The sequence below is a fragment of the Chionomys nivalis genome, chromosome 15 (assembly GCF_950005125.1).
Source record: "Chionomys nivalis chromosome 15, mChiNiv1.1, whole genome shotgun sequence".
Taxonomy (NCBI): domain Eukaryota; kingdom Metazoa; phylum Chordata; class Mammalia; order Rodentia; family Cricetidae; genus Chionomys; species Chionomys nivalis.
Genome location: NC_080100.1, coordinates 52,070,161 through 52,093,020, shown reverse-complemented (window position 1 = coordinate 52,093,020; position 22,860 = coordinate 52,070,161). Strand labels below are relative to the sequence as shown.

At 40.2% G+C, this 22,860-nt stretch overlaps 1 protein-coding gene across 1 annotated transcript in view; it reads right to left on the bottom strand.

Moving 5' to 3' along the window:
• Jmy (junction mediating and regulatory protein, p53 cofactor) overlaps positions 1-22,860 on the bottom strand; it is a 65,224-nt gene that overhangs the window by 13,077 nt on the left and 29,287 nt on the right. The window contains exons 4-7 of the mRNA XM_057789647.1: positions 21,355-21,524; positions 8,086-8,251; positions 7,523-7,710; positions 6,908-6,994 (exon numbers count right to left, since the gene is read on the bottom strand). Coding sequence (XP_057645630.1) covers positions 6,908-6,994; positions 7,523-7,710; positions 8,086-8,251; positions 21,355-21,524 — 611 coding nt within the window. The remainder of the gene's footprint in view (positions 1-6,907; positions 6,995-7,522; positions 7,711-8,085; positions 8,252-21,354; positions 21,525-22,860) is intronic.

Genomic DNA, 22,860 nt, shown 5'->3' with positions numbered 1-22,860 from the left:
GAGCACTGACTGTTCTTCCAGAGGTCCTGGGTTCAATTCATAGCACCCACAATGCAGCTCACAGCTGTCTGTAACTTTAGTTCCAGGGAACTTGACACCCATGGCAAAACAGCAATGCACATAAAATAAAAAATAATTAAAACACCGGTCAGTGGTGGTACACGCCTTTAATCCCAGCACTCGGGGGGAGGCAGAGGCAGTCGGATCTTTGTGAGTTCAAGGCTAGCCTGGTCTACAAGAACTAGTTCCAGGACAAGCTCCAAAAAGCTCCAAAGAAACCCTGTCTCGAAAAACAACAAAACAACAACAACAACCCCAACATGTCCCTTTAAAAGTATCTCAATGAAACCTTAACCACTCCAAAAGGAACAAAAAATATACTTAGAAACAAAGAAGTGAAAAGCAGGGCTACTGATAAGCAATGAACTTGCTTAACTCTAGAAGTGGGCCTTAACTGAGAGATGAATGTGACCCTTTGACACCCAAACCCTGAGCACACTGAGTGGAAGGGAACACTGAGGAAGCAGGGCAGTAGCAGCTGCTTTACTGTTCACAGCCCAATGCACTCATCCCAATGCTCAATGCTTTTCCAAGTAGCCTTGCAAAAGAATTTATAAAATTCTAATAGTTCTTTCAGAGTCATGATTAAGGCCTAGCTAAAAGTAGCAACAATTAATTCTGGAATTCATTATTTTCTGGGTTGTTTAATATATAAAGTGATAATGTGATTATCATATCACTTTATATATTACACACGATAAAGAGGTTAAATCAAAACTTCATAATAAACAAATCTCTTTCCCCCTAGACATGGCTTCTCTGTGAAACCCACTGCTGGGATTAAAAGTGCGTACCACCACCATCAAACATTTAACATCTGGTGTATGATCAAAATTTATGCATAGACATAAAAATACAGAAGGTGTAAAACTTGTTTATAAGAAACCATTCAAGGCTATGCACTAGAAAAAGTCATGTAACTTGTTAAAATGTCCAAACAATCAAATAATAAGAAAGAGACTGTTTAAGAACAATTAATTCTATACTCTTCGTCATTTCTTGATTTATAAGTCAATGACACACTACATCACACATCAGGAAAAGGGCTCATGCTAGGTCAGGACTTTAATGAACCACAATCCTTGGTTTGGTTTTGTTTTTGGAACAAAGTATAGTGAAGGCTGGCCTTGAGTTCACAGGCCTGCATATGGTCAGCTAGAGGGGATTTCTGCGGAGCGGTAAAAACACATTTTCTAAGTTGGTCAATCATGAGGCAGAGGAGGGATGTTGTGCAGTATTTTGTGTTCTGATAAATAAAGCTTGCCTGAAGATCAGATGGCAGAGCTAGCCCAGAAGCCTGGCAGTGGTGGCACACCTCTAATCCCAGCACTCAGGAGGTGGAGATGGGAAGTGATAAGGAGGGGTGCAGACAGGATCTGAGCCCTTTTGGAGGAGACAGGAAGGAAGCAACTGTTAGTTGCTCCTAGTTCTTTGATCTTCCTGGTTTTTACCCTGATTTCTGACTCCTGGTTTTTATTGATTAAGATTAATTAGACTAACACTTTAATGGGATACTACCCTTTAGATTGGGAAAGCAAGAGAAAAGGGGTTTGGGGTTAGGAGTTGAATGGACAAATATAAGACAACCTGGCTATGTGGCGAGAAGAATTTTGATAAGAGATTTTTTTAGAATGGTGGCTTTAACCCATGTATGACTACAGCTCTTAAATGGTGCAGGCAGATAGCACGTGTAGGCAGGAAATTTTGAACAGTGTCAGGACTCTAAAGACATTCTTGGCAGGAGGATGAACCGTGGAAGCAGTGTTTTTTAACTGATCGGAAGGAAGGTGACTTAGGGAATGCTTCCTGATGGGTGGAACTGTCACACACTTTCAGAGAGGCCTGATAACACTTTGCCTCTTAGTGGTAGTAGATCTTTGAATAAACGTTAGTTACATGGATTATGGTAAGGGACAAGGAATTGTGAATGATTAAAAACAGCACACTTGCATGTCTTCTTACATGTCAATTATTACTAAATACAAAAGTCAGGCTCTCTTCCTAAATCTCAGATGCAGACTCAATATATCATCTTCAAGGTTTCCAGCTAGGAAAACAAAGAGAACCGTGCTTTAAGCTCCACAATAAAAACCAATATAAAGTTCCAGGCTTAGATATCAAAGCCCAGAGCTGCTTAAGAACAGTGAATTAAGAATACGTCCCACTTTCTGCCCCCTGCTCAACACACTTCTATTCCACATCTAAAATTTATACCCTCCAGCCCAGGTGAATAGGTCAAATGAAGGAACTTTCCCAGCCTAGTGTACGTCTGGCAACCACCTGGGATATGGGAGTGCTTGCATTATCCTACATTTAGATACATACCACGGATTCCCAAGAAAACAGACTCGAGTCTGTAGAGGAGCAATGACTGGAGAGGTGAATACACAAATTCTTCTCTGCTTAGAGGTGTTTTCTGCACCATTGGTGGTGAAATGCTTAGAAAAAAAAACTGCATTATCCAAGAGACTTGGGTGGAGCTTCCATTGCAAATCCACATCTCTAAATATGAGTCAGATGGACACACAGAGTTCAGGAGAATGAAGTAATCATACGGCTGATCTGTCAGCGGGTATACTATAAAAGTCAAGTATCTAAAGATCCCGGATGAGCCGGGCAGTGGTTGTGAATGCATTTAATCCCAACACTCGGGAGGCAGAGACAGGTAGGTAGATCAGCCTAGTCTACAGAGCAAGTTCCAGGACAGGATCCAAAGCTACAGAGAAACCCTGTCTCAAAGAAACAAAAAAGATCCCAGATGGAGAGATGTGAAGTGCCAAGGTATTTGGGGAAGTAAATGTTTACAACCTAGAACCTAACCTGTCCCCTAGGTGGCAGACCTGGAATGTACATCAGTTTCCTCCTTTAATATCTGAAGGGCTTTGGTCAAATCACTCAGCTCTAGAAAACTAAACCAGTTTACCTGTGAAGGAGCTGGAGGGAGACTGCTATATGCTAACACAGGAAACTGGTCTCTGTTAGCAGCAAAGTTAGGTGTAAGTAACTGGGAATACTTAGTCTACAGAAATTCAGCTTTCATTGTCACAATGCATGTATCTGTGTGGGGGGGTTGTTTTGGGGGTGAGGAATAACCACAATGCCAGGAGGTCAGAAGACAAGTTTAGTCAATTCTTTCCTTCCACTGTAGGATCTGAGGTTCCTTCCACAGGTAGGATCAGGTCAGACTCACAGCGAGCACTTTTACCCCCTGCATCATCTTGCCAGCCAAGAATGCACTCTTAAAAGAACCTGAGCTGGGTGTGGTAGCCCATTCCTTAATCCCAGCACTTGGGAGGCAAAGGCAGGCAGATCTCTGTGAGTTGGAGGACAGCCTGCTCTACAAAGAGAATTCCAGGACAGGCAGGACTGATACAGAGAAACCCTGCCTTGAAAAACAAGATCAACAAAGAAAGCTTTTGAGTTCCAGGCTGGCTGGAGCTACACAGAGAAAACATGCCTCAAAAAACCTTTAAAAAAAGAAAAATCTGAGGACAGGGATTGGACATGGCACAGTTAGAAGACAGAGAGTGTGGCTGACATACCCAGGGGCTCCACTGAAAAATGGCTCTTCCTTTCCCAGTAGGTCTCGATTGCAGGTGACTTCTTGGTTACTGGTGGGACCCAAATCCCCGCCCCCCCACCCCAGTCCTGTGAGCCCATCTGGCTTGAATCGTGTCTTGTGCGTGCTGCCACAGTCTCTATGAATTAGTAAGCTTACCAGTCCTGTTATACTGGAAGACACTTTCCTTGGAGTCATCAGAACCTCTGGCTTAGAATCTTTCCGACTCCTCATTTCCTGAACTTTGATGAAGACAGCCATTTAGGACTGTGTGCTGAACTTTCTGCTGGGATTAAAGGTGTGTGCCACCATCGCCTGGCCCCATTGCTTTGGTTTTAAAACAGCCTGTTTTTCATTTCATTTTATGGTGGCCTCAGTTTTTTAGTGATCTTCCTGCCTTTGTCTGTCAAGTGCTAGAACAACAGTTGCACACCGTATCTGTGAGGGATACTTTTAATGAGTAAAAACCTCATCTTCTGAGCACAATTTTTTTGTTTACCATTTGTTCAAGGGTGGTAGTCATCAGCAAGTAAACTTTGTGCTTTCTTTAGTTCATTTTTTAAGTTACTAATAGTTATTAAACTACCTTAGACCTGGATATTTAATTTGCACGGTTTCTATGGAAACTGTTAAAACAATAAAATTAATCTATTAGGAGTTACATTTTAAACAACATACCACCCAAGAATTTCTAATAAACATAACTTAAGCTTCAAAACAGGCTTTGAGAGACAGTCAGTTGTAATCTAAGGCTCTGGGAATACACAGCCTGGGGCTTATGGGCCACATGCAGCTGCATACACCAAGGATAGCTCTAAATAAGATCCAACACGAAAAAATGTAAACTTTTAGCATGATGATAGGGTGCTAAGGTTATGTTTGTGTATGAAATTTGTTAAAGATGATTCAGAATGGACATGGCTGAAGCCAACTCTCATTTCCCCTGAGTTACAAATGTTTTAGAATGACTTAAACTTTGTTACTGCTTTCATCTGTCTTCATTAGGTATTCTACCTAATGCTGATGTTTGTCCAAACTTTAAGACAGCATTTGTCTCTGAGATTCCTGTTGGTTTTGGTTTTTTTTTTAAACCTCTGAATCTCCTCATAAAATTCTTTGAGGAACAAATAAATTGCTTCATCCACCAAAAACCTGGCATTTATCAGAAACCAGTACAGTTGCATGTCAGTAACCGAGCTAATAATGCAGGTACAAACAGGAGTGGGACATCCTCATTCCCCATCTGACCTAACAAGACAGAGAGAGATGAAAAACAAAGGGCATTAATTAATCTGCTATTTCTGAGAGAAAAAGTCATATAGTTTAAGGATAAGTGAGTGATCTCCATGTAATCATGAGAAGAGGCAGCTTTAGCTCAACTATGCCAAATTAGCTCAAAGAACTAGAAATGAACTCAAGTCCACTGAACTTTTGTGTTGTGCCAAAAAAGAAGAGAAGCTTTCCCATGAGCAAACGGCCACCCTAGCGTTTCTGATATTCAATTGTCTTTAAGCGCCTTGTTGACTACATACGGATCTATCAGACCCGGAGGAGTGACTACGCAGGGGTGGTGCAGTGTGACAATGGCAAAGGGGGGGAAACTCCCGAGGGAGCTGCCATAAACTCATTACTCTCAGGCCTTACACAGGGCAGCAGCCCTTCTACACCGCCACAAGAACGACATGACATTTGATAAGAAGCTAGAGATTTCTGTTAAACTGGAAAAGGCCAAGTGTGCTCACACCATAATGGAAGTCATAAGCTATCACCATAAAACAAGAAAGGGAAATAAGTTATAAAAAACTGACAGGAAGACTACATAGAAATCTATGTAGAAAGAAGAAAAGAAAATCAGCTTAAAGTAATAGTGTAACATTACAGCAGAGATGCTATACATAAACAATTCCTAGTCTACCAACTAGAATTTGAAATTAAATACTAAATGCTACTAATCCCCACAGAGACAAAATCTACTACATCCCAAGGTTAAAAATGAAGAAAACTATAAAACTCTTGACAAATAAAATAAGAAAATTAAATAGTCCTTTTATTTATACAGTAAAATTCAATAAAAATAGATTACTATTTGTCTATGTAACTTAGAGGTTAATAAAACAATCCCCAAACAGACCCAGGAGACAAAGCCTCCTGACCTTTGACTAAAGGGCAAAAGCAGTGCAGCAAAACAAACTGTTAAAGCAATGGTGCTGAAGGCAGTGGGCGTGCCGAAAGTAGAGCACACACTGACCTTAGACCTCCAGCAACTCAACACACAACAGGCCAGAGACACATAAAACCCCCACAGTATTTAAAATAAGAGATGCACCATGGTATGAGAAACAACAATAACTAGTAAGTTGGTTTCTGATCAAAGTAAAAGCTCTGGACAGGATACTGTTTAGAGAATGAGAGGATAAGCAACAGACACCTGATAAAGGACTCTTCAAAGTCAGTGAGAAAAGAAAAGTTCAGTTCAATGTGAACAAAAGCCGGAGCGGTGATATGTTCCTGTAGTCTGAGAGGAGGAGCCAGGAGGCTCAGCTACACAGGTCATGTTCTACATGAAACCCCATCAAAACAGAATAACCCCCAAAAAGATAAAGTATGTGGCAGATGAGCATATAAAAACCATGCTCAGCACCATGTCATTTAGAAAGGTGAACTGAAACAATAAAGATACCACTATCCCCATTAGAAAAGCTACCGCTGACAGCAGCACAGCTGGAGTGGTCTGACGATACAGCGCTCTCATTCATTGCTAAGGCTAGCAGGTGTAAACTAGCAATTTAATCTTACCATTACTGTCCAACAACCAAACCTTAAATGGGCATTATTAAGTGAAATAAGTCAACTTGAATATGCTACTTTGTGAATATTCCAAACAAACAGAGGGCAGCGAAACTAACCTGTTTGATTTTCAGTCACAGATTCGTGTCGTTTTACATCTGAGAACAGCAACAAACATCACAACCCAAGGAGAGAACTCCAGCGTAATGAACAGACTTTGGACAGCAATGATGTGCCAACACTGACTTGCTGCTAACACTCATACAACCTCAGTGGTAACAGAAAGCTGGAGGTGAAGTTAGGAGTGGCACTTAAGAACTCTTGTACTCACCATTTCTTTTTTTCCTAAAATCAACTCGTTCGTTCGTTCGTTCCTTCATTCATTCACTCAAACATACGCACTCAGTCACCACCAGTGGCACAGTTCTCATACTCTGAATTTTTACCCCTTTTCAGACATATGTAAGGTTTCGTTCCGAGTCTCCAAGAGTCCCCACTTACTAGTTGTGCTGTGTGATGGGTTCTATATTCATCTTCACTCTGAAAACGCTGCTGAAACTTTTCATTGTGTTTTGCGATACAAATTTCCTAGAAAAATATAAAATGTGTTTTAATTAAAATGAAACTTATAAAGACCACGGAAAAGTTTATCTGACTCGTTTTCCTGAGAAGCAGAGAGCTAATGAGGACCAGCTCTTCCCTCCTTAAAAAGCAATCTCCACATATCTGCAGGGTTAGACCTGGCCATTAAGATCTGTCTAACCCTAATAGCAGTGCCTCAGTCCACTCTCTTATCCCAGCCTCACTAAATAAGGCTAAGGATACTGACATCACCAATCAGAATATTTTAGCTGTCTTTTCAATGGGGGCTACAGGGAATCTGCCGCTGTGTCCTTTAGTAAGTCACCCTCAGAACACGTAGGGCACAAACACTGTTAAGAATATATGCAAGAGGGCAACTTTAAGAGAGATAAAAATGTTTAATGTAAGAAGCTGAGAGTAGGTAATGGCTACTTAGTTTTAAAAATAGAAGCAATGAGGATAAATCATTTTACAATTTGAATTATCAGCCATGGATCAAGGATGGAGTAATGAATGAAAACAAGGTTTCACTACCTTTTTATTTCTGAGGTAGGCTTTCTTGGCTGAGACGCGCCCCCTTCGTGCTTCTAGCTGGCGTGCCTTCTGCTGCAGTTTCTGGAGCTCTTCCCTCTGTGCTTGCACAGATGCCGCCGTCTCCTCCTTCTCCAGCATGGCCTCCATGCTTTCGTAAGTGTCATAGTATACCACTTCATCTCTCTTTTCTGTCACAGAACAAGTTCTTTATTAAATGGTGATTAAAAGGTGATGAAATAAACCCCAGATTAAATTATACAAAATTTTCAGCAGTGTCTGGTATACAGGAGGTGTTCAATAAATGCAGACCCAACTCTTCCACTCACGCAGCAAAAGTGCAGAAATGCTAATTCTAGATGAAGCTCCTTTAACAACGTGGGTATGCTACAAAACTCAAAACCAGCATGCAGTCCGAACTGCGGAGTTCACTCACGTTCAAGGACTCCTTCAAAACATTTATGTTCATATTTTTTTAAGTCTTAGGAGAAACACAGTTGGGGTCCATGTCCTTTCTCCACATCCTCTACCTTTTGTGGACCTCGGTAGTTACATGCACACCATACCTGATATAAGCCTTTTGATGCTCTCCAGTTGTGCAGTCAAAAGTAACTCTTCACACTTCAAGATTTCAAACTGCACTTCATACAACTGAAGCTGCAAATCATAGTAGTCAGCTTCAAGCTGATCCAAGTGAGCTATAGCTTCTGTACCTCCCTGCAAACTTTGCATCTGCAGTAAAAATAAAAACACTGCTATTAACTGGTTAAGAAAGTCAACTAGATATTAATACTAATTCAATAAGCTAAATCCCAAAATGAGTACCAGACGGTGGTGGTGCATGCCTTTAATCTCAGGCTTATAGGACGAGTTCCAGGATAGCTGGAAATAGGGAGAAAACGGGGGCAGAGGAGGTAAGAGTAAGACTTCCGACGAGCTGTGTGTCGCACTGTAGTCTGAGGCTAGCTTGGAGAGCACAGGCCTAAAATCAGACATGTGAGCTACTTGGGGATTGAAGACAGCAGACTGTCAACTAGGCACTTGGGAGGCAGAGGCAGGCGGATCTCTGTGAGTTCGAGACCAGCCTGGTCTACAAGAGCTAGTTCCAGGACAGGCTCCAAAACCACAGAGAAACCTTGTCTCGAAAAACCAAAAAAAAAAAAAAAAAAAAAAAACTAGGTTAGCCTGCTAAAGAGTTTGTTCAGGGTCAGTAGGACAACTTGTTGAGACATTTATCTCAAAATAAAAAAGTTATAAAAAAGCAGCTGACAGCTCAGATATGAAAGTCTGTCTACATCTACAATATCACTATTTAGGTTCACTTACACTATCATAAAGGGGTGGGGGAGGCAGTGATACTTTTACAAAATATACATAGCACCAAGGAAGAAAGAGAAAGGGCACCTCCTAAACATAAGGAAAACAAACAAAGTAAACCCAAAAATTCAAATCAGTAGTAAATCATAAACAGTGAAAAAAGTTTTAATGTAACTTAACACAAAGCAAACTTTTAATGACTATACCATAGTTCATTTATATTTAGGGTATCAGTGTATTATCATCATCCCGAAACAAATCTCAATGGTTTCTCTTCTCAGTTCAGAAACAGATGCTGAGTTACAGCGTCCCCTTGCCACAGTAAACACACAGATGTTTATCATTACAGCAGAGTGGGAGAAACCAATTACTCCACACCGCGGGGATGGAGAGTGAAGAGAGTATGTTTTAAGTAGATCAGTCTCAGAGAATTGCTTTAGATGAGAAAAGTCCTTGCAACCTATGGATGATAGTCACTGTTATTTCTGGTAACAAAGACCTTTAATAGAAATAAAATCAGGGCCTGAGATTGGACCTACACTGGAATCCCATAATTTCTGGGGATACTTCTGAAGTGGTAGATGTCTTGTATGAGCTCGTGTGGCTGGCCCTGTAAGAGGGCTATTTGAAGAAATCAAATTCAGAGAAAGGAGGGTTCAGAACTGCTTCCCAACACTATTACTTCAAGCAGATGCAGCTTTTCCAGGGGCTCCTTAGGCTTTGCGCGTCAGACTGTAAGCATCCTTTTAAGAACATTTCTTCTAGAATATAGTACGACTGTTGTGTCTTTAGTTGCCCCAAAAGTCCAGTTCCATAGACATCAATGTGCCTGGAGATCCTGGTAGCACTGGAGAGGTGACCCCTGGCTTCAAGTGTTTGCAGACGTGACTACCAAAGGCCAGAGGGAAAGAAGGAAAGGAATTTTTAAAGCCTCACTCATGTGAGGCTGGTATCCTTTGGGTCCCCAGTTCAGAGAGGTACTTTCCTAGACCATTGCTCTAGGAAAGCCTATGGCAGAAAGGCGAGGACTCCATATTACTGTTGAATGGTCCCTTTTGTCTTGAAGGTAATGGACACATAAGAGCACAAAAGAATATTTTGAACAAGATTTTAGATTTTGCTGGCTGAGAAACAGGGAGATGTTCAACATACTTACCCATCAAGGGTATGCAAATCAAAATGACTGAGATTCCATCTTATGACTGTCAAAATGGCTAAGATGAAAAACACAAGCGACAGCTCAAAATGGAGAGGAACTGGAGTAAAAGGAACACTCCTCCATTGCTGGTGGGAGTGTAAACGTATACAGTCACTTTGGAAGTCAGTGTGGCAGTTTCTCAGAAAACTGGGAGTCAACCTACCTCAAGACCCAGCTGTACTGTTCTATACACCCAAAGGATGCACACTCATACCATAAGGACAATTCCTCAACTATGTTCATAGCAGCGTTATTTGTAATAGAACCTAGAAACAACTTACATGTCCCTCAACTGAAGAATGGATAAAGAAAATGTAGTATATTTACATAATGGAATATTATTCAGCTGTTAAAAACAAAGATACCAGAAAATTTGAAAGCACATGGATAAACTAGAAAAAAAATCATCCTGAGTGAGGCACCCGAGGTATGTACTCACTCATAAGTAGATACTAGCTATAAAATAGAGGATAACTACAATCCATAGATCCAGAGAGACTAGGCAACAAGGAGAGTTCATGGGGGACACGTGAATCTCCCTAGAAATAGAAAATAGAATTGATTTTGTGAGTTGACTGAGGGCAGGTGGAGATGGGAACATGAGCGATCAGGTGGAAGGGTGGACAGGAGAGTACTGAAAGAGACTACTGGAAGGGGGTAAGGTAAAAATCTGGTACAAGGAAACCTCCAGGAATTTACAAGGATGATCCCAACTAAGACTCCAAGCAATAGCAGATATGTAGCCTGAACTGGCCAGATTGGTGCCTAGCCCAATTTTCAGAGAGGCTTCATCCAACAACTGAAGGAAAGAGATGCAGATACATAGCCAAGTATTAGGTGGAGCTTGGGGAATCCTACAGAAGAGAAAGGATTTTAGGAGCCAGAGGGTTCGAGGACATCCTCTGGACACAAGAAAACTCATAGAACTAAATAACCTGGACTCATAGGGGCTCACAGAGACTGAACTGACAACCAGGAAGTCTGCATGGGACTTTGCATATATGTTGGAGTTGTGTAGTTTGGTCTCTGTGGGACTCCTAATAGTGTGAACAGGGGCTGTCTCCAACATTTATTGACTTTTGGGACCCTACTCCTAATATAGGGTCATCTTGATCAGCCTTAATACATGAGGAAGTACTGAGTCTTACTACAACTTGATATGTAATGCTTTGTTGATACCTACAGGAGACCTGCCCTTTCCTACGAAGAAAGAGAAGAGTGGATTGGAAGGCGGGAACAGAAACCGGTTGGGGGAGGGACTGGGTTGAAAGGAGGAAGGAAACAGCAGCTGGGATGTAAAATATTACAAATATATATATGTATATTATATAGAAAGGATTTTGCTTTATAATCTAGATATTTGTACAGATTACCCAGTGACTAGAATGCTTTTCCTTTTTAAAAAAAGATTTATTTATTAATTGGGTATACAGTGTTCTATTTACAGGTTTGCCTGCATGCCAGAAGAGGAGAGCAGCCCTCATTATAGATGGTTGTGAGCCACCATGTGGGTGCTAGGAATTGAACTCAGGTCCTCTGGTAAAGCAGTCGATGCTTTTAACCTTTGAGCCATCTCTATAGTTCTAGAATGTTTTTCTTACTGCCTAATGTCAAATACATTTAGTAAGACAGAAAAAGAAATGGTTAGGTTTAGTGGTACACATTGAAAAACAACCCCAGCCAGGCATGACGGCGTCCACAGAAGGGAAGCAGAGGCAGGAAGAACTTTGTTGAGTCTGAAGCCAGCCTGGTCTACACAATTAAGTTTCAGGACAACCAGCGATGAACAGTGTGAGACCCTGTTTCCAAAATAATAAAAATAACTCCATGAATTAAGTCTGGTTAAATCTTTCAATAAATTTCATAAACAAGCTATTAAGTAATCAACAATCAATAGACACAAAAGGGCAAGCTCTCAACATGGGAAGGGTAAAAAAAACAAGGAAAAACTGGAGATGTGAGAGGCTCTAGTGTAGAAACAGATTCTGCCAATGACAGCTATACATCTGGGTAAGTAGGATTGTCTAACTCCACACTCCACAAAACTTTGAGAACTTAACATTTCATTCTGTCTTTGATGTCAAATCTAATCTCAGAATGCATTTGTAGCAAAACAATCTGATTTGATATTAAACCACATGTAATTCTTATTTTTCCATTTAATGTAACATGTTTTATCACCATGAAATCAACAGCTTCCTGGAAGTTAGCTGCTCTGAACATTATCTTCTAAAATCCCAACATAACTGGAATTCCTCAATGATGGAAGACATCCTCAATGATTTCAGGAATGTTTCTGAAACTTAGATGATAATACACATAAAGAAATAAGGAAGGGCCTAAAATATTGAAATTTTCCCATTAGGGAAGGAGAGAGAAAGATGGCTCAGCAGTTTAAAGCACATGCTGTTCCAGGTTTTCAGCCCCCACACATCAGGTGCCCACAACTCACTCCTAAACCAGGCGTAGGCCCTCCCGACTCCACAGGCCTATACTCACAGTCACATATATACACACTTAATCTAAAATAATAACCTTATCTTTTTAATTCCCCTGGGGCTGGAGAAATGGCTTAAGGGTTAAGAGCACCTACTATTCTCCATAGGACCTGGGTTCAATTGCCAGCACCTACATGACAGCTCACACCTGTTTGTAACTCCAGTCTTCAGAGTTCTGACTCTTTCTTCTGAACTACACAGATATTTGTCATGGTCACGATACACAGACAAGCATGCAGGCTAAATACTCATATGCATAAAAATAAATAAATTGAAAAGAATTAAAAAAAATAACTTCCTTTTGTTGGGTAGCTACTGTGAATATCTAAGCTGGATAGCAAAAAAATTAAATAGAGCCAGGCATAGTGCCGCACGCAGAGGCAGGCAGGTGAGTTCAAGGCCAGACTGGTCTACAGAATGAGTCCCAGGACAAAATAGAAAAACTCTGTCTCAAGTGTGTGTGGGGGAGGGGGGATTAAAGTAATATAAATCAAAATATAATAAAACCTTGACGTGTGTATTCTGGAAAAGTAATTGGTTTCTCCCACTCTGCTGATAAACATCTGTGTGTTTACTGTGGCAAGGGGACGCTGTAACTCAGCATCTGTTTCTGAACTGAGAAGAGAAACCATTGAGATTTGTTTCGGGATGATGATAATACACTGATACCCTAAATATAAATGAACTATGGTATAGTCATTAAAAGTTTGCTTTGTGTTAAGTTACATTAAAACTTTTTTCTTTTTTTTTTCTTTTTTTTTTTTTTTTTCAAGACAGGGTTTCTCTGTGGTTTTGGAGCCTGTCCTGGAACTAGCTCTTGTAGACCAGGCTGGTCTCGAACTCACAGAGATCCGCCTGCCTCTGCCTCCCAAGTGCTGGGATTAAAGGCGTGCGCCACCACCGCCCGGCCTAAAACTTTTTTCACTGTTTATGATTTACTACTGATTTGAATTTTTGTGGTTTGCTTTGTTTTGTTTGTTTTCTTTATATTTAGGAGGTGCCCTTTCTCTTTTTTCTTTGGTTCTCAGTGATAAGAGTACTTGCCCTGCATATGAGACCCAGGGTTTGATCCCCAGGACTAAACGAGGGAAAAACATTACAAACTCAGCCTTCTTGCCTAAGAAAGGATCCCAATTTCCCATCTATTGCTTGGGCTGTGCACACATCTAAGCCTCCTGCTCTTTGTAGTCCCTTTCATAATACTTACAAAAGATGCCTATCAGAATTAAAATAGTACTAGTTAACATTATGCTCTCTTTCTATGCTGGGCATTATGATGTTTCACATATACAAACTCATGGGATCATGACACCCAGAGACTACACATTACCCTTTTCTATTTCTTTTTTCGTTTTTGTTTTTTCAAGACAGGGTTTCTCTGTGTAACTGCCCTAGCTGTCCTGGAACTCGCTCTTATAGAACAGGCTGGCCTCAAACTCACAGAGATCCACCTACCTCTGTCTCCCGAGTGTTGGGATTAAAGGCATGCGCCAACACCATCTGGCTTACCTTTTATAAAGAAGTAAGGAATAAGCTTGCAGAATTAAGACCCACAGAGTTGTTCTGTTCTGCATGGCAGCTACTAGCTGCAAGTGTTTGTTTTCAAATTTAATTTAATGTGACTTTTTTCATTGCAGGATGTTCTAATAGACAATACATTGAGATCTTAAATACACACATACCATAATGTGCAGTATTACATGTATTAAAGTAAAACTGAAATTAGGGAAAATATAAACTTAATAAGAATTTGCCTACATGCTTATAGGAAAAAGCCAAAAGAAATAAATGAGCTGGCCTTAGAATTGGCATACTATATTCAACTCAACACGCTAGCTGTTTACACTGCTTTTCATAGAAACAGCTCAGGAATCAACAGAAGCAATGGTTTAAACTCTCTGTAGTAAAAGAGAAAATGCTAATAAGCAGACTTTTACACAAAGTTAGGATCCTTTTGGGAGTTTTCTTATTCATCTTCTGCTAAACAGCAGACAAAAGTACATTGACAACTGAGCTGCCGCTATGCTTTCTGACAGGTTTCATGACGGCACCTTAACTATAGTATCTTCTAATGATAGATTAGAGTCAAATCAAAAGAAACTGTTTCATCTTTGCCTTAGTCAGTGTTCTATTGGTGTGAAGAGACACCATGACTACAGCAACTCTCATAAAAGAAAGCATTTAACTGGAACTAGCTTACAGTTTCTGGGTTTTAGTACATCATGTCAAGAGTAGGGCAGCATGCAGGCAGACATGGAGAAGCAACTGAGAGTTCTAAATCTGGATTCACAGGCAGCAGGAAGAGAGAGTCACTGGGCCTGGCTTGGGTTTTTGAAACCTCAAAGCTCACACCCAATGGCATACTTCTTCCAACAAGGCCATACCTACTCCAACAAGGCCTCTCTTCCTAATGTTCCTCAAGGAGCACAATGCCCTGAGGACTAAGCATTGAAATATGAGCCTACAGGGCTATTCTTATACAAACCACTACAATCTTTTTTTTTTTTTTTTTTTTTTTTGGTTTTTCGAGACAGGGTTTCTCTGTGGCTTTGGAGCCTGTCCTGGAACTAGCTCTGTAGACCAGGCTGGTCTCGAACTCACAGAGATCCGCCTGCCTCTGCCTCCCTAGTGCTGGGATTAAAGGCGTGCGCCACCATCGCCCGGCCAAACCACTACAATCTTAAGTGTGAATAAAATTCAAATGCCAAATACAGCACTGTTTAAGAGATCAGTAATATTTAAGTGTTAATGTTAAAAATTTCAAGTTCATCATTAATCTTGTGAAAAGTATTCCTAATTGTATTAGTTTCTAATTTTAATCTTATGACTTAATTTAATACAAAGAAATTTGTCTTTAAAATAACCCAAGTAAATAAATATGACTTGTTTATGATTAACAATAATTTTATTTTCCAACAGGTATTTTTCTACTTCTGTATTTTCCTTAGACAACATAAATGTTTTAGAACTGAATCACTTGGTCCTTTCTTTTGTCTCTTCCCAATTTAAAATGCAGTACTGATATTTTTAAGAATAAAACTCAGCACTCCAGAAGCCAGCCTATTCTGCAAGGCAAATTCCAAGGCTAAAGTAGGACATTATCTCAACAAACACACATAGAAACACAGATCTTCCCTTACGCAAATAGGCTGTGTGTTGCCTGCAGGGGAAAAGCATTTGTCTGGGATGGGCTTAATATTTTACATTTTACATGTATTTTAATATTTACATTTCTTATGAGTAATGCAGACACCTTAAATTAAGGTATTAAAAACCAACACTGCACATCACTGCAGTTAAATATATATATAAGACAATACCTATATTATATACACAGCAAGTATAAACCTGGCAAAATGACTAACTAGCAATTTTTAAAAGTCCCATGAAGAGTTCAGACACATCACGCAAGACTTTAAAAACAGACTATTAAACCACAGATGACCACACAGACTCAAACTCTAGAGCTCTGGTTTAGCCTCTCCGTCTTACCACTGGAGGCCTATTTAAAAGAAGCCATACTTTCTAATGTTAGGGGTCAGGAGTCTTTAACTTTGGCACTCTACTGCCAGAGCAGGTCATGTCAACACAAATGAGAGGAAGGCAAAGTATATGTCAAGGCAATAATAACAAGGCTGGGGTTCTGAGAGCACTCCAGATAGCCAATAACAAGAAGGAACAAGCTCATTAAAGGGAAACTGCAGTAGAAATGCCTCAGGGAACATGGGATGGGGTTGACATCCTTCAGAGACTGAATACAAAGTGCAAATTGTCCCAAACAAGTCCAATTTTACCTAAGAACAGAGTGGGGGAGGACATGTAAGAGGAGAAATGTAAAAGAGGAAGAAAAAATCATGATTTAATAGGCTAACAAAAAGACTGCTTTCTGAAGTTCAGTTGTGAGTGCAGTTCAGAGTTTATTTCAAGTACTATTTTCAATCCAGCAGAGACGCCTTACTGCAGTGTCAGTACGCTAGAGTGCTGGCATCACTGGTAATCCCAACACAGAAATAGGCAAGGGCAGGAAGATCAAAGTTCACGTGCAACCTGGTCTATATAGTAAGACCCTATATTTAAAAAAAATAATAATAATGACACCACTATGGAACATTTTTGTATGCTCAAACCAAAAACAAAATATAAAAAACAAAATATAAACACAAAACAAAAAAATATAAATTGAAAACAAAAACAAAAATATAATCTTTAAACTTTTATGTGTATGGGTGTTTTGGCCTGCACGTCTATCAATGTGCCATAAGCAGGTAGTGCTCGAGGGAGGCAGAAGAGTGTGCTGGAACACCTGGAAATGTAGTTAGAGAGGGTTGTTAGCCACCTTTGTGGCTGTCTGTTCTCTTAACTACTGATCCACCTCTCTCCCTCTAACCCTGATAAAGCAACACGTTCTACAAAAAAAGACAGCCTGGTAAGATGGCTCTGCAGTTAAGACAGGAGCCAATGTGGTTCGTAGACCCACATGGTAGACAATTATCGATAACACCAACTCCAGGGAATCAGATGCCTTCTTCTGGCGTCTGTGAGCACCAAGCTCTATATGGTATTCATACAGGTAAAACAATCATATACAAAAAATTAAAAAAAAATTTGATCTGTACTATCAGAAGCAGGCATGAGAGTGCAGCCTGACAAATCCATGAGGTGTGAAGGTGTGGAGATGGGATCACCCACGCGCCTGAGGCTGGTTTGTACTTGTTAGGCAGCTGAGGATGAACTGAACTCAGCTCTCCTGTCTTACCTTGGAGGTGCCAGAACTATTAAGAGCATGCTTTACCGCACCTGGTTTCATTTAGTACTTTAAAATCAAATGAGAAACCGACAGAATGAGAGAAAAGCAGATCTATATTGGATAACAGACAAGAATCCAAAAAACAGATTTCTTAAAAAAAAAAAGTCTTTAAAAGAAAAGATTGTTAGAAAAAAACAGCTAAATATTTCAAGAGATGCTTCTTAGAAGTAAATACACATAGTTTTTCAAACTGTAACAATCTTACACTGCCAGTGGGGATAAAAAATTTGATTATTTACTATGTAGTTCTCTGCAACACTGTAGACAATATTCTACACTGTAGATAATATTCTACACTGTAGACAATATTCTACACTGTAGACAACATTCTACACTGTAGACAATATTCTACACTGTAGACAACATTCTACACTGTAGACAACATTCTACACTGTAGACAACATTCTACACTGTAGACAACATTCTACACTGTAGACAACATTCTACACTGTAGACAATATTCTACACTGTAGATAATATTCTACACTGTAGATAATATTCTACACTGTAGATAATATTCTACATTATGTGACTTTAACATTTCATTATTATTTTAGTGCTGGGCATTGTGTGCACTCTATGCAAGCGTTCTACCATTGAGCTACATTCCCTAATAAAATGACTTCTAAATGTATATGGCTTTGTAAATGTATAAATATATATGTACGTTGGTTTGAATATGGGTAGAAAATATAGAAAAGAGATGAAAAAGATATTATTAATTAGATAATGATAAAATTTTCTATAGCTGGGCAGTGGTGGTGCACACCTTTAATTCCAGCACTCAGGAGGTAGAAGAAGGTGGTTCTGAGTTTGAGGCCAGGCGGGTCTACCGAGTGAGTTCCAGGACAGCCAGGACTACAGAGAATTCTTTTTTCTTTTCCTAGTTTTTACTCCTTTGTAGCTTTCCTTTTTTATGGTAGATGTAATTTCAACTGGCTGGGTGTTAAAGCAGCAACAACCATTTTTGCATTCCAGAGGAAACCAACCTGTGTTACTCATTTGAGGCAGTGACTAAGAAAGCTGGGCTTACTTTCCTCATAGAAGAGAAAGTGAGAAGTATACTTGAAGGCATTAGCACAGGAGACTACTTCCTAAATTTAACCCCAGCAGCACAGACACTGAAACAATTAATAAATGGGACCTCCTGAAACTGTAAAGCAAAGGCCACGGTCAAAAGACAAAACGACAGCCTACAGAATGGGAAAAGATCTTCACTAACCCCACAGACAGAGGTCTGATCTCCAAAATATACAAAGAACTCAAGAAATTGGTCATCAAAAGAACAAATAATCCAATTAAAAAAAAAAAAATGAAGTACTGACCTAAACAGAGAACTCTCAACAGAAGAATCTAAAATGGCTGAAAGACACTTAAGGAAATGTTCAACATCCTTAGTCATCAGAGAAATGCAAATCAAAACAACTCTGAGATTCCATCTTACACATGTAAGTATAAGTCCTCCATCTTTGGAGGTCCCGCCCCTGTGCTCCACGATTCCCCTTTGGGGACACCAGAAAGTGCAGGAATCCCATTAAACATATATCTGAATGCTTAGTCACCAGGGAGTTGCCTTGGTAACGGTGTCTCTTCACAGCAACAGAACAGTGACTAAGACAAAGGGGTAATTTGAGTTGTGTAGAACTCCAAAAATCAGGAAAAAATAATAGCAAAGAAAGAAGAAGAATTAAACAGAATATCAGAGTTTGAGGATTAAAGTACCTTTAAGAATCATGGGTCTGCTGGGTGGTAGTGGCGCATGCCTTTAATCCCAGCACTTGGGAGGCAGAGGCAGGCGGATCTCTGGGAGTTCAAGGCCAGGTGGATAGGCACCAAAGCTACAGAGAAACCTTGTCTCGAAAAAACAAAACAAAACAAAACAAAAAAAAAAAAATCATGGGTCTGTGGGGCTATAGAAGTGGTTCTGGTTAGGACCCAAGTTTAGTTCTCAGCACCCACAACAAGCAGCTTACAACTACTCATAACCATGGGCACTTAAATTTGCAAATAAAAACACACAAATGTTTTAAAAACTTAAAAATATTTGCTTTGGAGACATGAAGGAGGCCAGGCAAGGTCACAAAGGGAGATTCTAGCTCATATACATAATAATAATGTGTACTAAATAAACAATTATTCCAAGGTATAAAGCTGATAAAGGAAAGCAAGCAGACAACATTTAATAAATACCTAAATTTAAAATAATTTACATGTATACATGTCTTATCTTCATCTATGTCTGTGCACCATAGGTATGCAGTACCCACAGAGGCTGGAAGAGGCCAACAAATCCACTGGAACAGGGGTGACTGCCACCCTCAGGGCGGCACCATGTGGACGTTGGGAATCAAACGCAATCCTCTGTAGGCAGTGTACTTAACCACTGAGTCATCTCTCTGGCCCTTGATTGCACTTCTTCCTGTTAAATACTGAGAGAGGAGTATATGAAGCCTGATTGTGAGCATCTAGATCGGGTTTACTTCCCACACTACCCTCAATCTGCAGTTACTATTCAGTGCCCTCATTTTCAAAAACATACTTCTAGTCCTTAACATTTACTGATTGTAGTGCTTACAAAACTATCAGCAGAATGTGCGCACAATTCACTGCCTCTTCCTAAAGTTCTGGCAGAGAAACTTGCTTTTAAAAACAACGAAGTTCCACTGGACCTTGTTCCATTGACCTTTTTGCTCCTTAGTGTTCAGCTGTCTACTGTTAGGCAAAGAAAGATACCATGTGTCCAGAACTTCTACAGGTGGCAATCTTGAAGTGGGGGCCATCACAAACATCTCACAGAAAAGATATGAAAATGGGCTACAAAGTATGGTAGTTTAAATGATAACGGCCCTACTGGATCATATTTGAATGCTTGGTCCTCAGTTTGTAACCTGTCTGGGAAGGATTAGGAGGTGTGGCCTTGCTGGAGGACACGTGTCACTGGAAATGGGTGCTGAGATTTCAAAAGACTATCACCATTCCCAGTTGGCTTTCTCTGTCTTATGCTCCTTTTTAGACTGAAATGGGAGCCGTCAGCTACTGCTACAGTGCCATGTCTGCTTGACTGCTGCTCTTCTCCTGCCGTGATTGGTCTGGGGCTGTGATCTTCTGGAACCATGAGCCCAAAGTTGAACTCCCTTCATTTTAAGGTGCCTTGTTCATGGTGTCTTATCACAGGTATAAAAGTAACTGAGATAGGAAGAGAGCCGTGTGTCCTAGTTACCATGAACTGTCAGCCTGCCACAGCCTAGAATCACCTGTACTATTCCCTGAGAGTCGCCACCCCACCCCCAAGACAAGAACTCACTCTGTAGAGCAGGCCGGCCTCAAACTCAGAGATCTGCCTGCCTCTGCCTCCTGAGTGCTAGGATTAAAGGTGTGTGTCACTACATCTGGCCATCCTGGGCAATTTAAACAAACTAGCTGAATATGAGCCTGAACCACTGAAAGAACAAGTAAGCAAGCAGCATTCTTCCATGACTTCTGGGTGAACCTCCTGCCTTGACAGCCCTCAGGGATGGATTGTGACCTCAAGTTATAAACCAAATAAATCCCCCTTGTTTCTGTTGGTCTACATTTTATCACAGCATCAGTAAGAAACTAAAATATTGTGCAAATCTAAGAACCCAATCCCTGGAGCCCACATAAAAATGCTGAGTATGGTGGCATGGATTTGAAATCCAAGTGCTGGAGAGGGTGGAGACTTGGACTGGCCTGCCCCGCCTAATTGACAACTCCTGGGCAGTAAAAGATTCTCAAAAATGAAGTGGTCATCAACTAAGGAATAACACCCAAGGCTGACTGCCCTTGTGCAGCCACAAACAAACATGTGCATCCACATCTGCACTCGTGCATAAACACACACACATGAATGCATAAAAAAACTGGCAGTATAATAAGTGTTATAAAGTGTTATATAAAAATGTGTCAAAAAACATTTCAATCAAAACTAAGAAACTAATGTACACAAATCCTAATGTTTTACATTTTATATATATTTAATGACGGCTTCTGTTACCTCTTCTTTCAATGCATGTTTCTTCTGTTCCAGACAAATCTCTTTAGCTCTCATCATTTGCAAAGTCTCCTTAGAAACTGCATACTGGAGTTTTTCCATGCGTTCTGCAGCTGCTGCCCACGATGCTTTGCCAAATTTCTTCTGATCTGCTCGCATCCGATCATACACAGCTGGTAATAATAATTTAGGAGAGATAGTAAAGCACAAAACTACTAGACACTAAGGAACTAAGGTGCTAGATTTCACTGATTCCCACAATAAATTATGTTTAGACTAAATTATAGTCTAATAATGTACATTCTCTGTTAGCTCGAGCAATGCTACATGCCTTTAATCACAACACTCGGAAAGCAGAGGCAGGTAAACCTCTTAAGTTTGTGTATACACAGTGAATTTCAGACAGACCAGAGCTATGCAGACACTGCCTCAAACAAAACAAAGAATCAACCTTCAACATGGGGTGGAGAGATGGCTGAGGAGATAAGCATGTTTACTATTCTTGCAGAGGACCAGAGTTTGGTTGCCAGCATCCACACAGCAGTTTACAACTAACTGCAATTACCAGCTCCAGAGAATTAAATGCCTTTTTCTGGTCTCCTCAGGATTCTGTGCACATGTGGTATACATAAACACACAGACTCACATACATATACATAAATAAAAAATACGTATAAATTATTTTTTTAAAAATAGCTTAAAGCTAGGCATGGTGAGAGAGGCCAGCTTCATTTACATAGTGAATCAGTTACAGGATAGCCAAGGCTACATAGAGAGACCCTGTTTCAAAAAAAACAACAAAAATTAATCACAAAAATAACATTTAGGAATGGGGGTGAACATGTTAAAAGTGTAATACATAGCATATTATGTTTTAGTTGAAATCTAAGCCCTAAATATTCTAAACATTCAATCCTACATTTCATGGTTCATCATGTATACTCTAAAAATTCTATGACAACTAGATGCAACTAATGCCACACACTATTTCAGCTCTCATCCACAAGGTAAAAATGCAACCATCAGCTATGAAAAGATAGCACAACCCTCTTCCTTCCCCCAAAACTCAGTGATTTGTCTGCCTCTGCATCCCAAGTGCTGGGATTAAAGGCGTGCGACACTGCCACCTAGAAAGGGTGTCTCAGTCTGTAATAACATAGGCCTGACTCAGACGCTAATTGCTGACAGACAGTTAATGTCTTCCAGTTCAAAAAAAAGCAGCACTAGAGAGACAGCTCAGCGATTCGATGCACCCACCACTCTTCCAGAGGACAATTAGCAGTACCCACATTAGGCAGCACACAAAGACATATAAAGCCAGCTTCTTTGTGAACCTACATATTCATTCTCATTCTCTCTCTCTCATTCTCTCTCCTCTCTCTCTCTCTCTCTCTCTCTCTCTCTCTCTCTCTCTCTCTCTCATACACACACACACATTTTAAATATATATCACATAGGCACATGCATAAAAGTAAAAAAAAAATTGATTTAAAAAATACTGATAGCCAG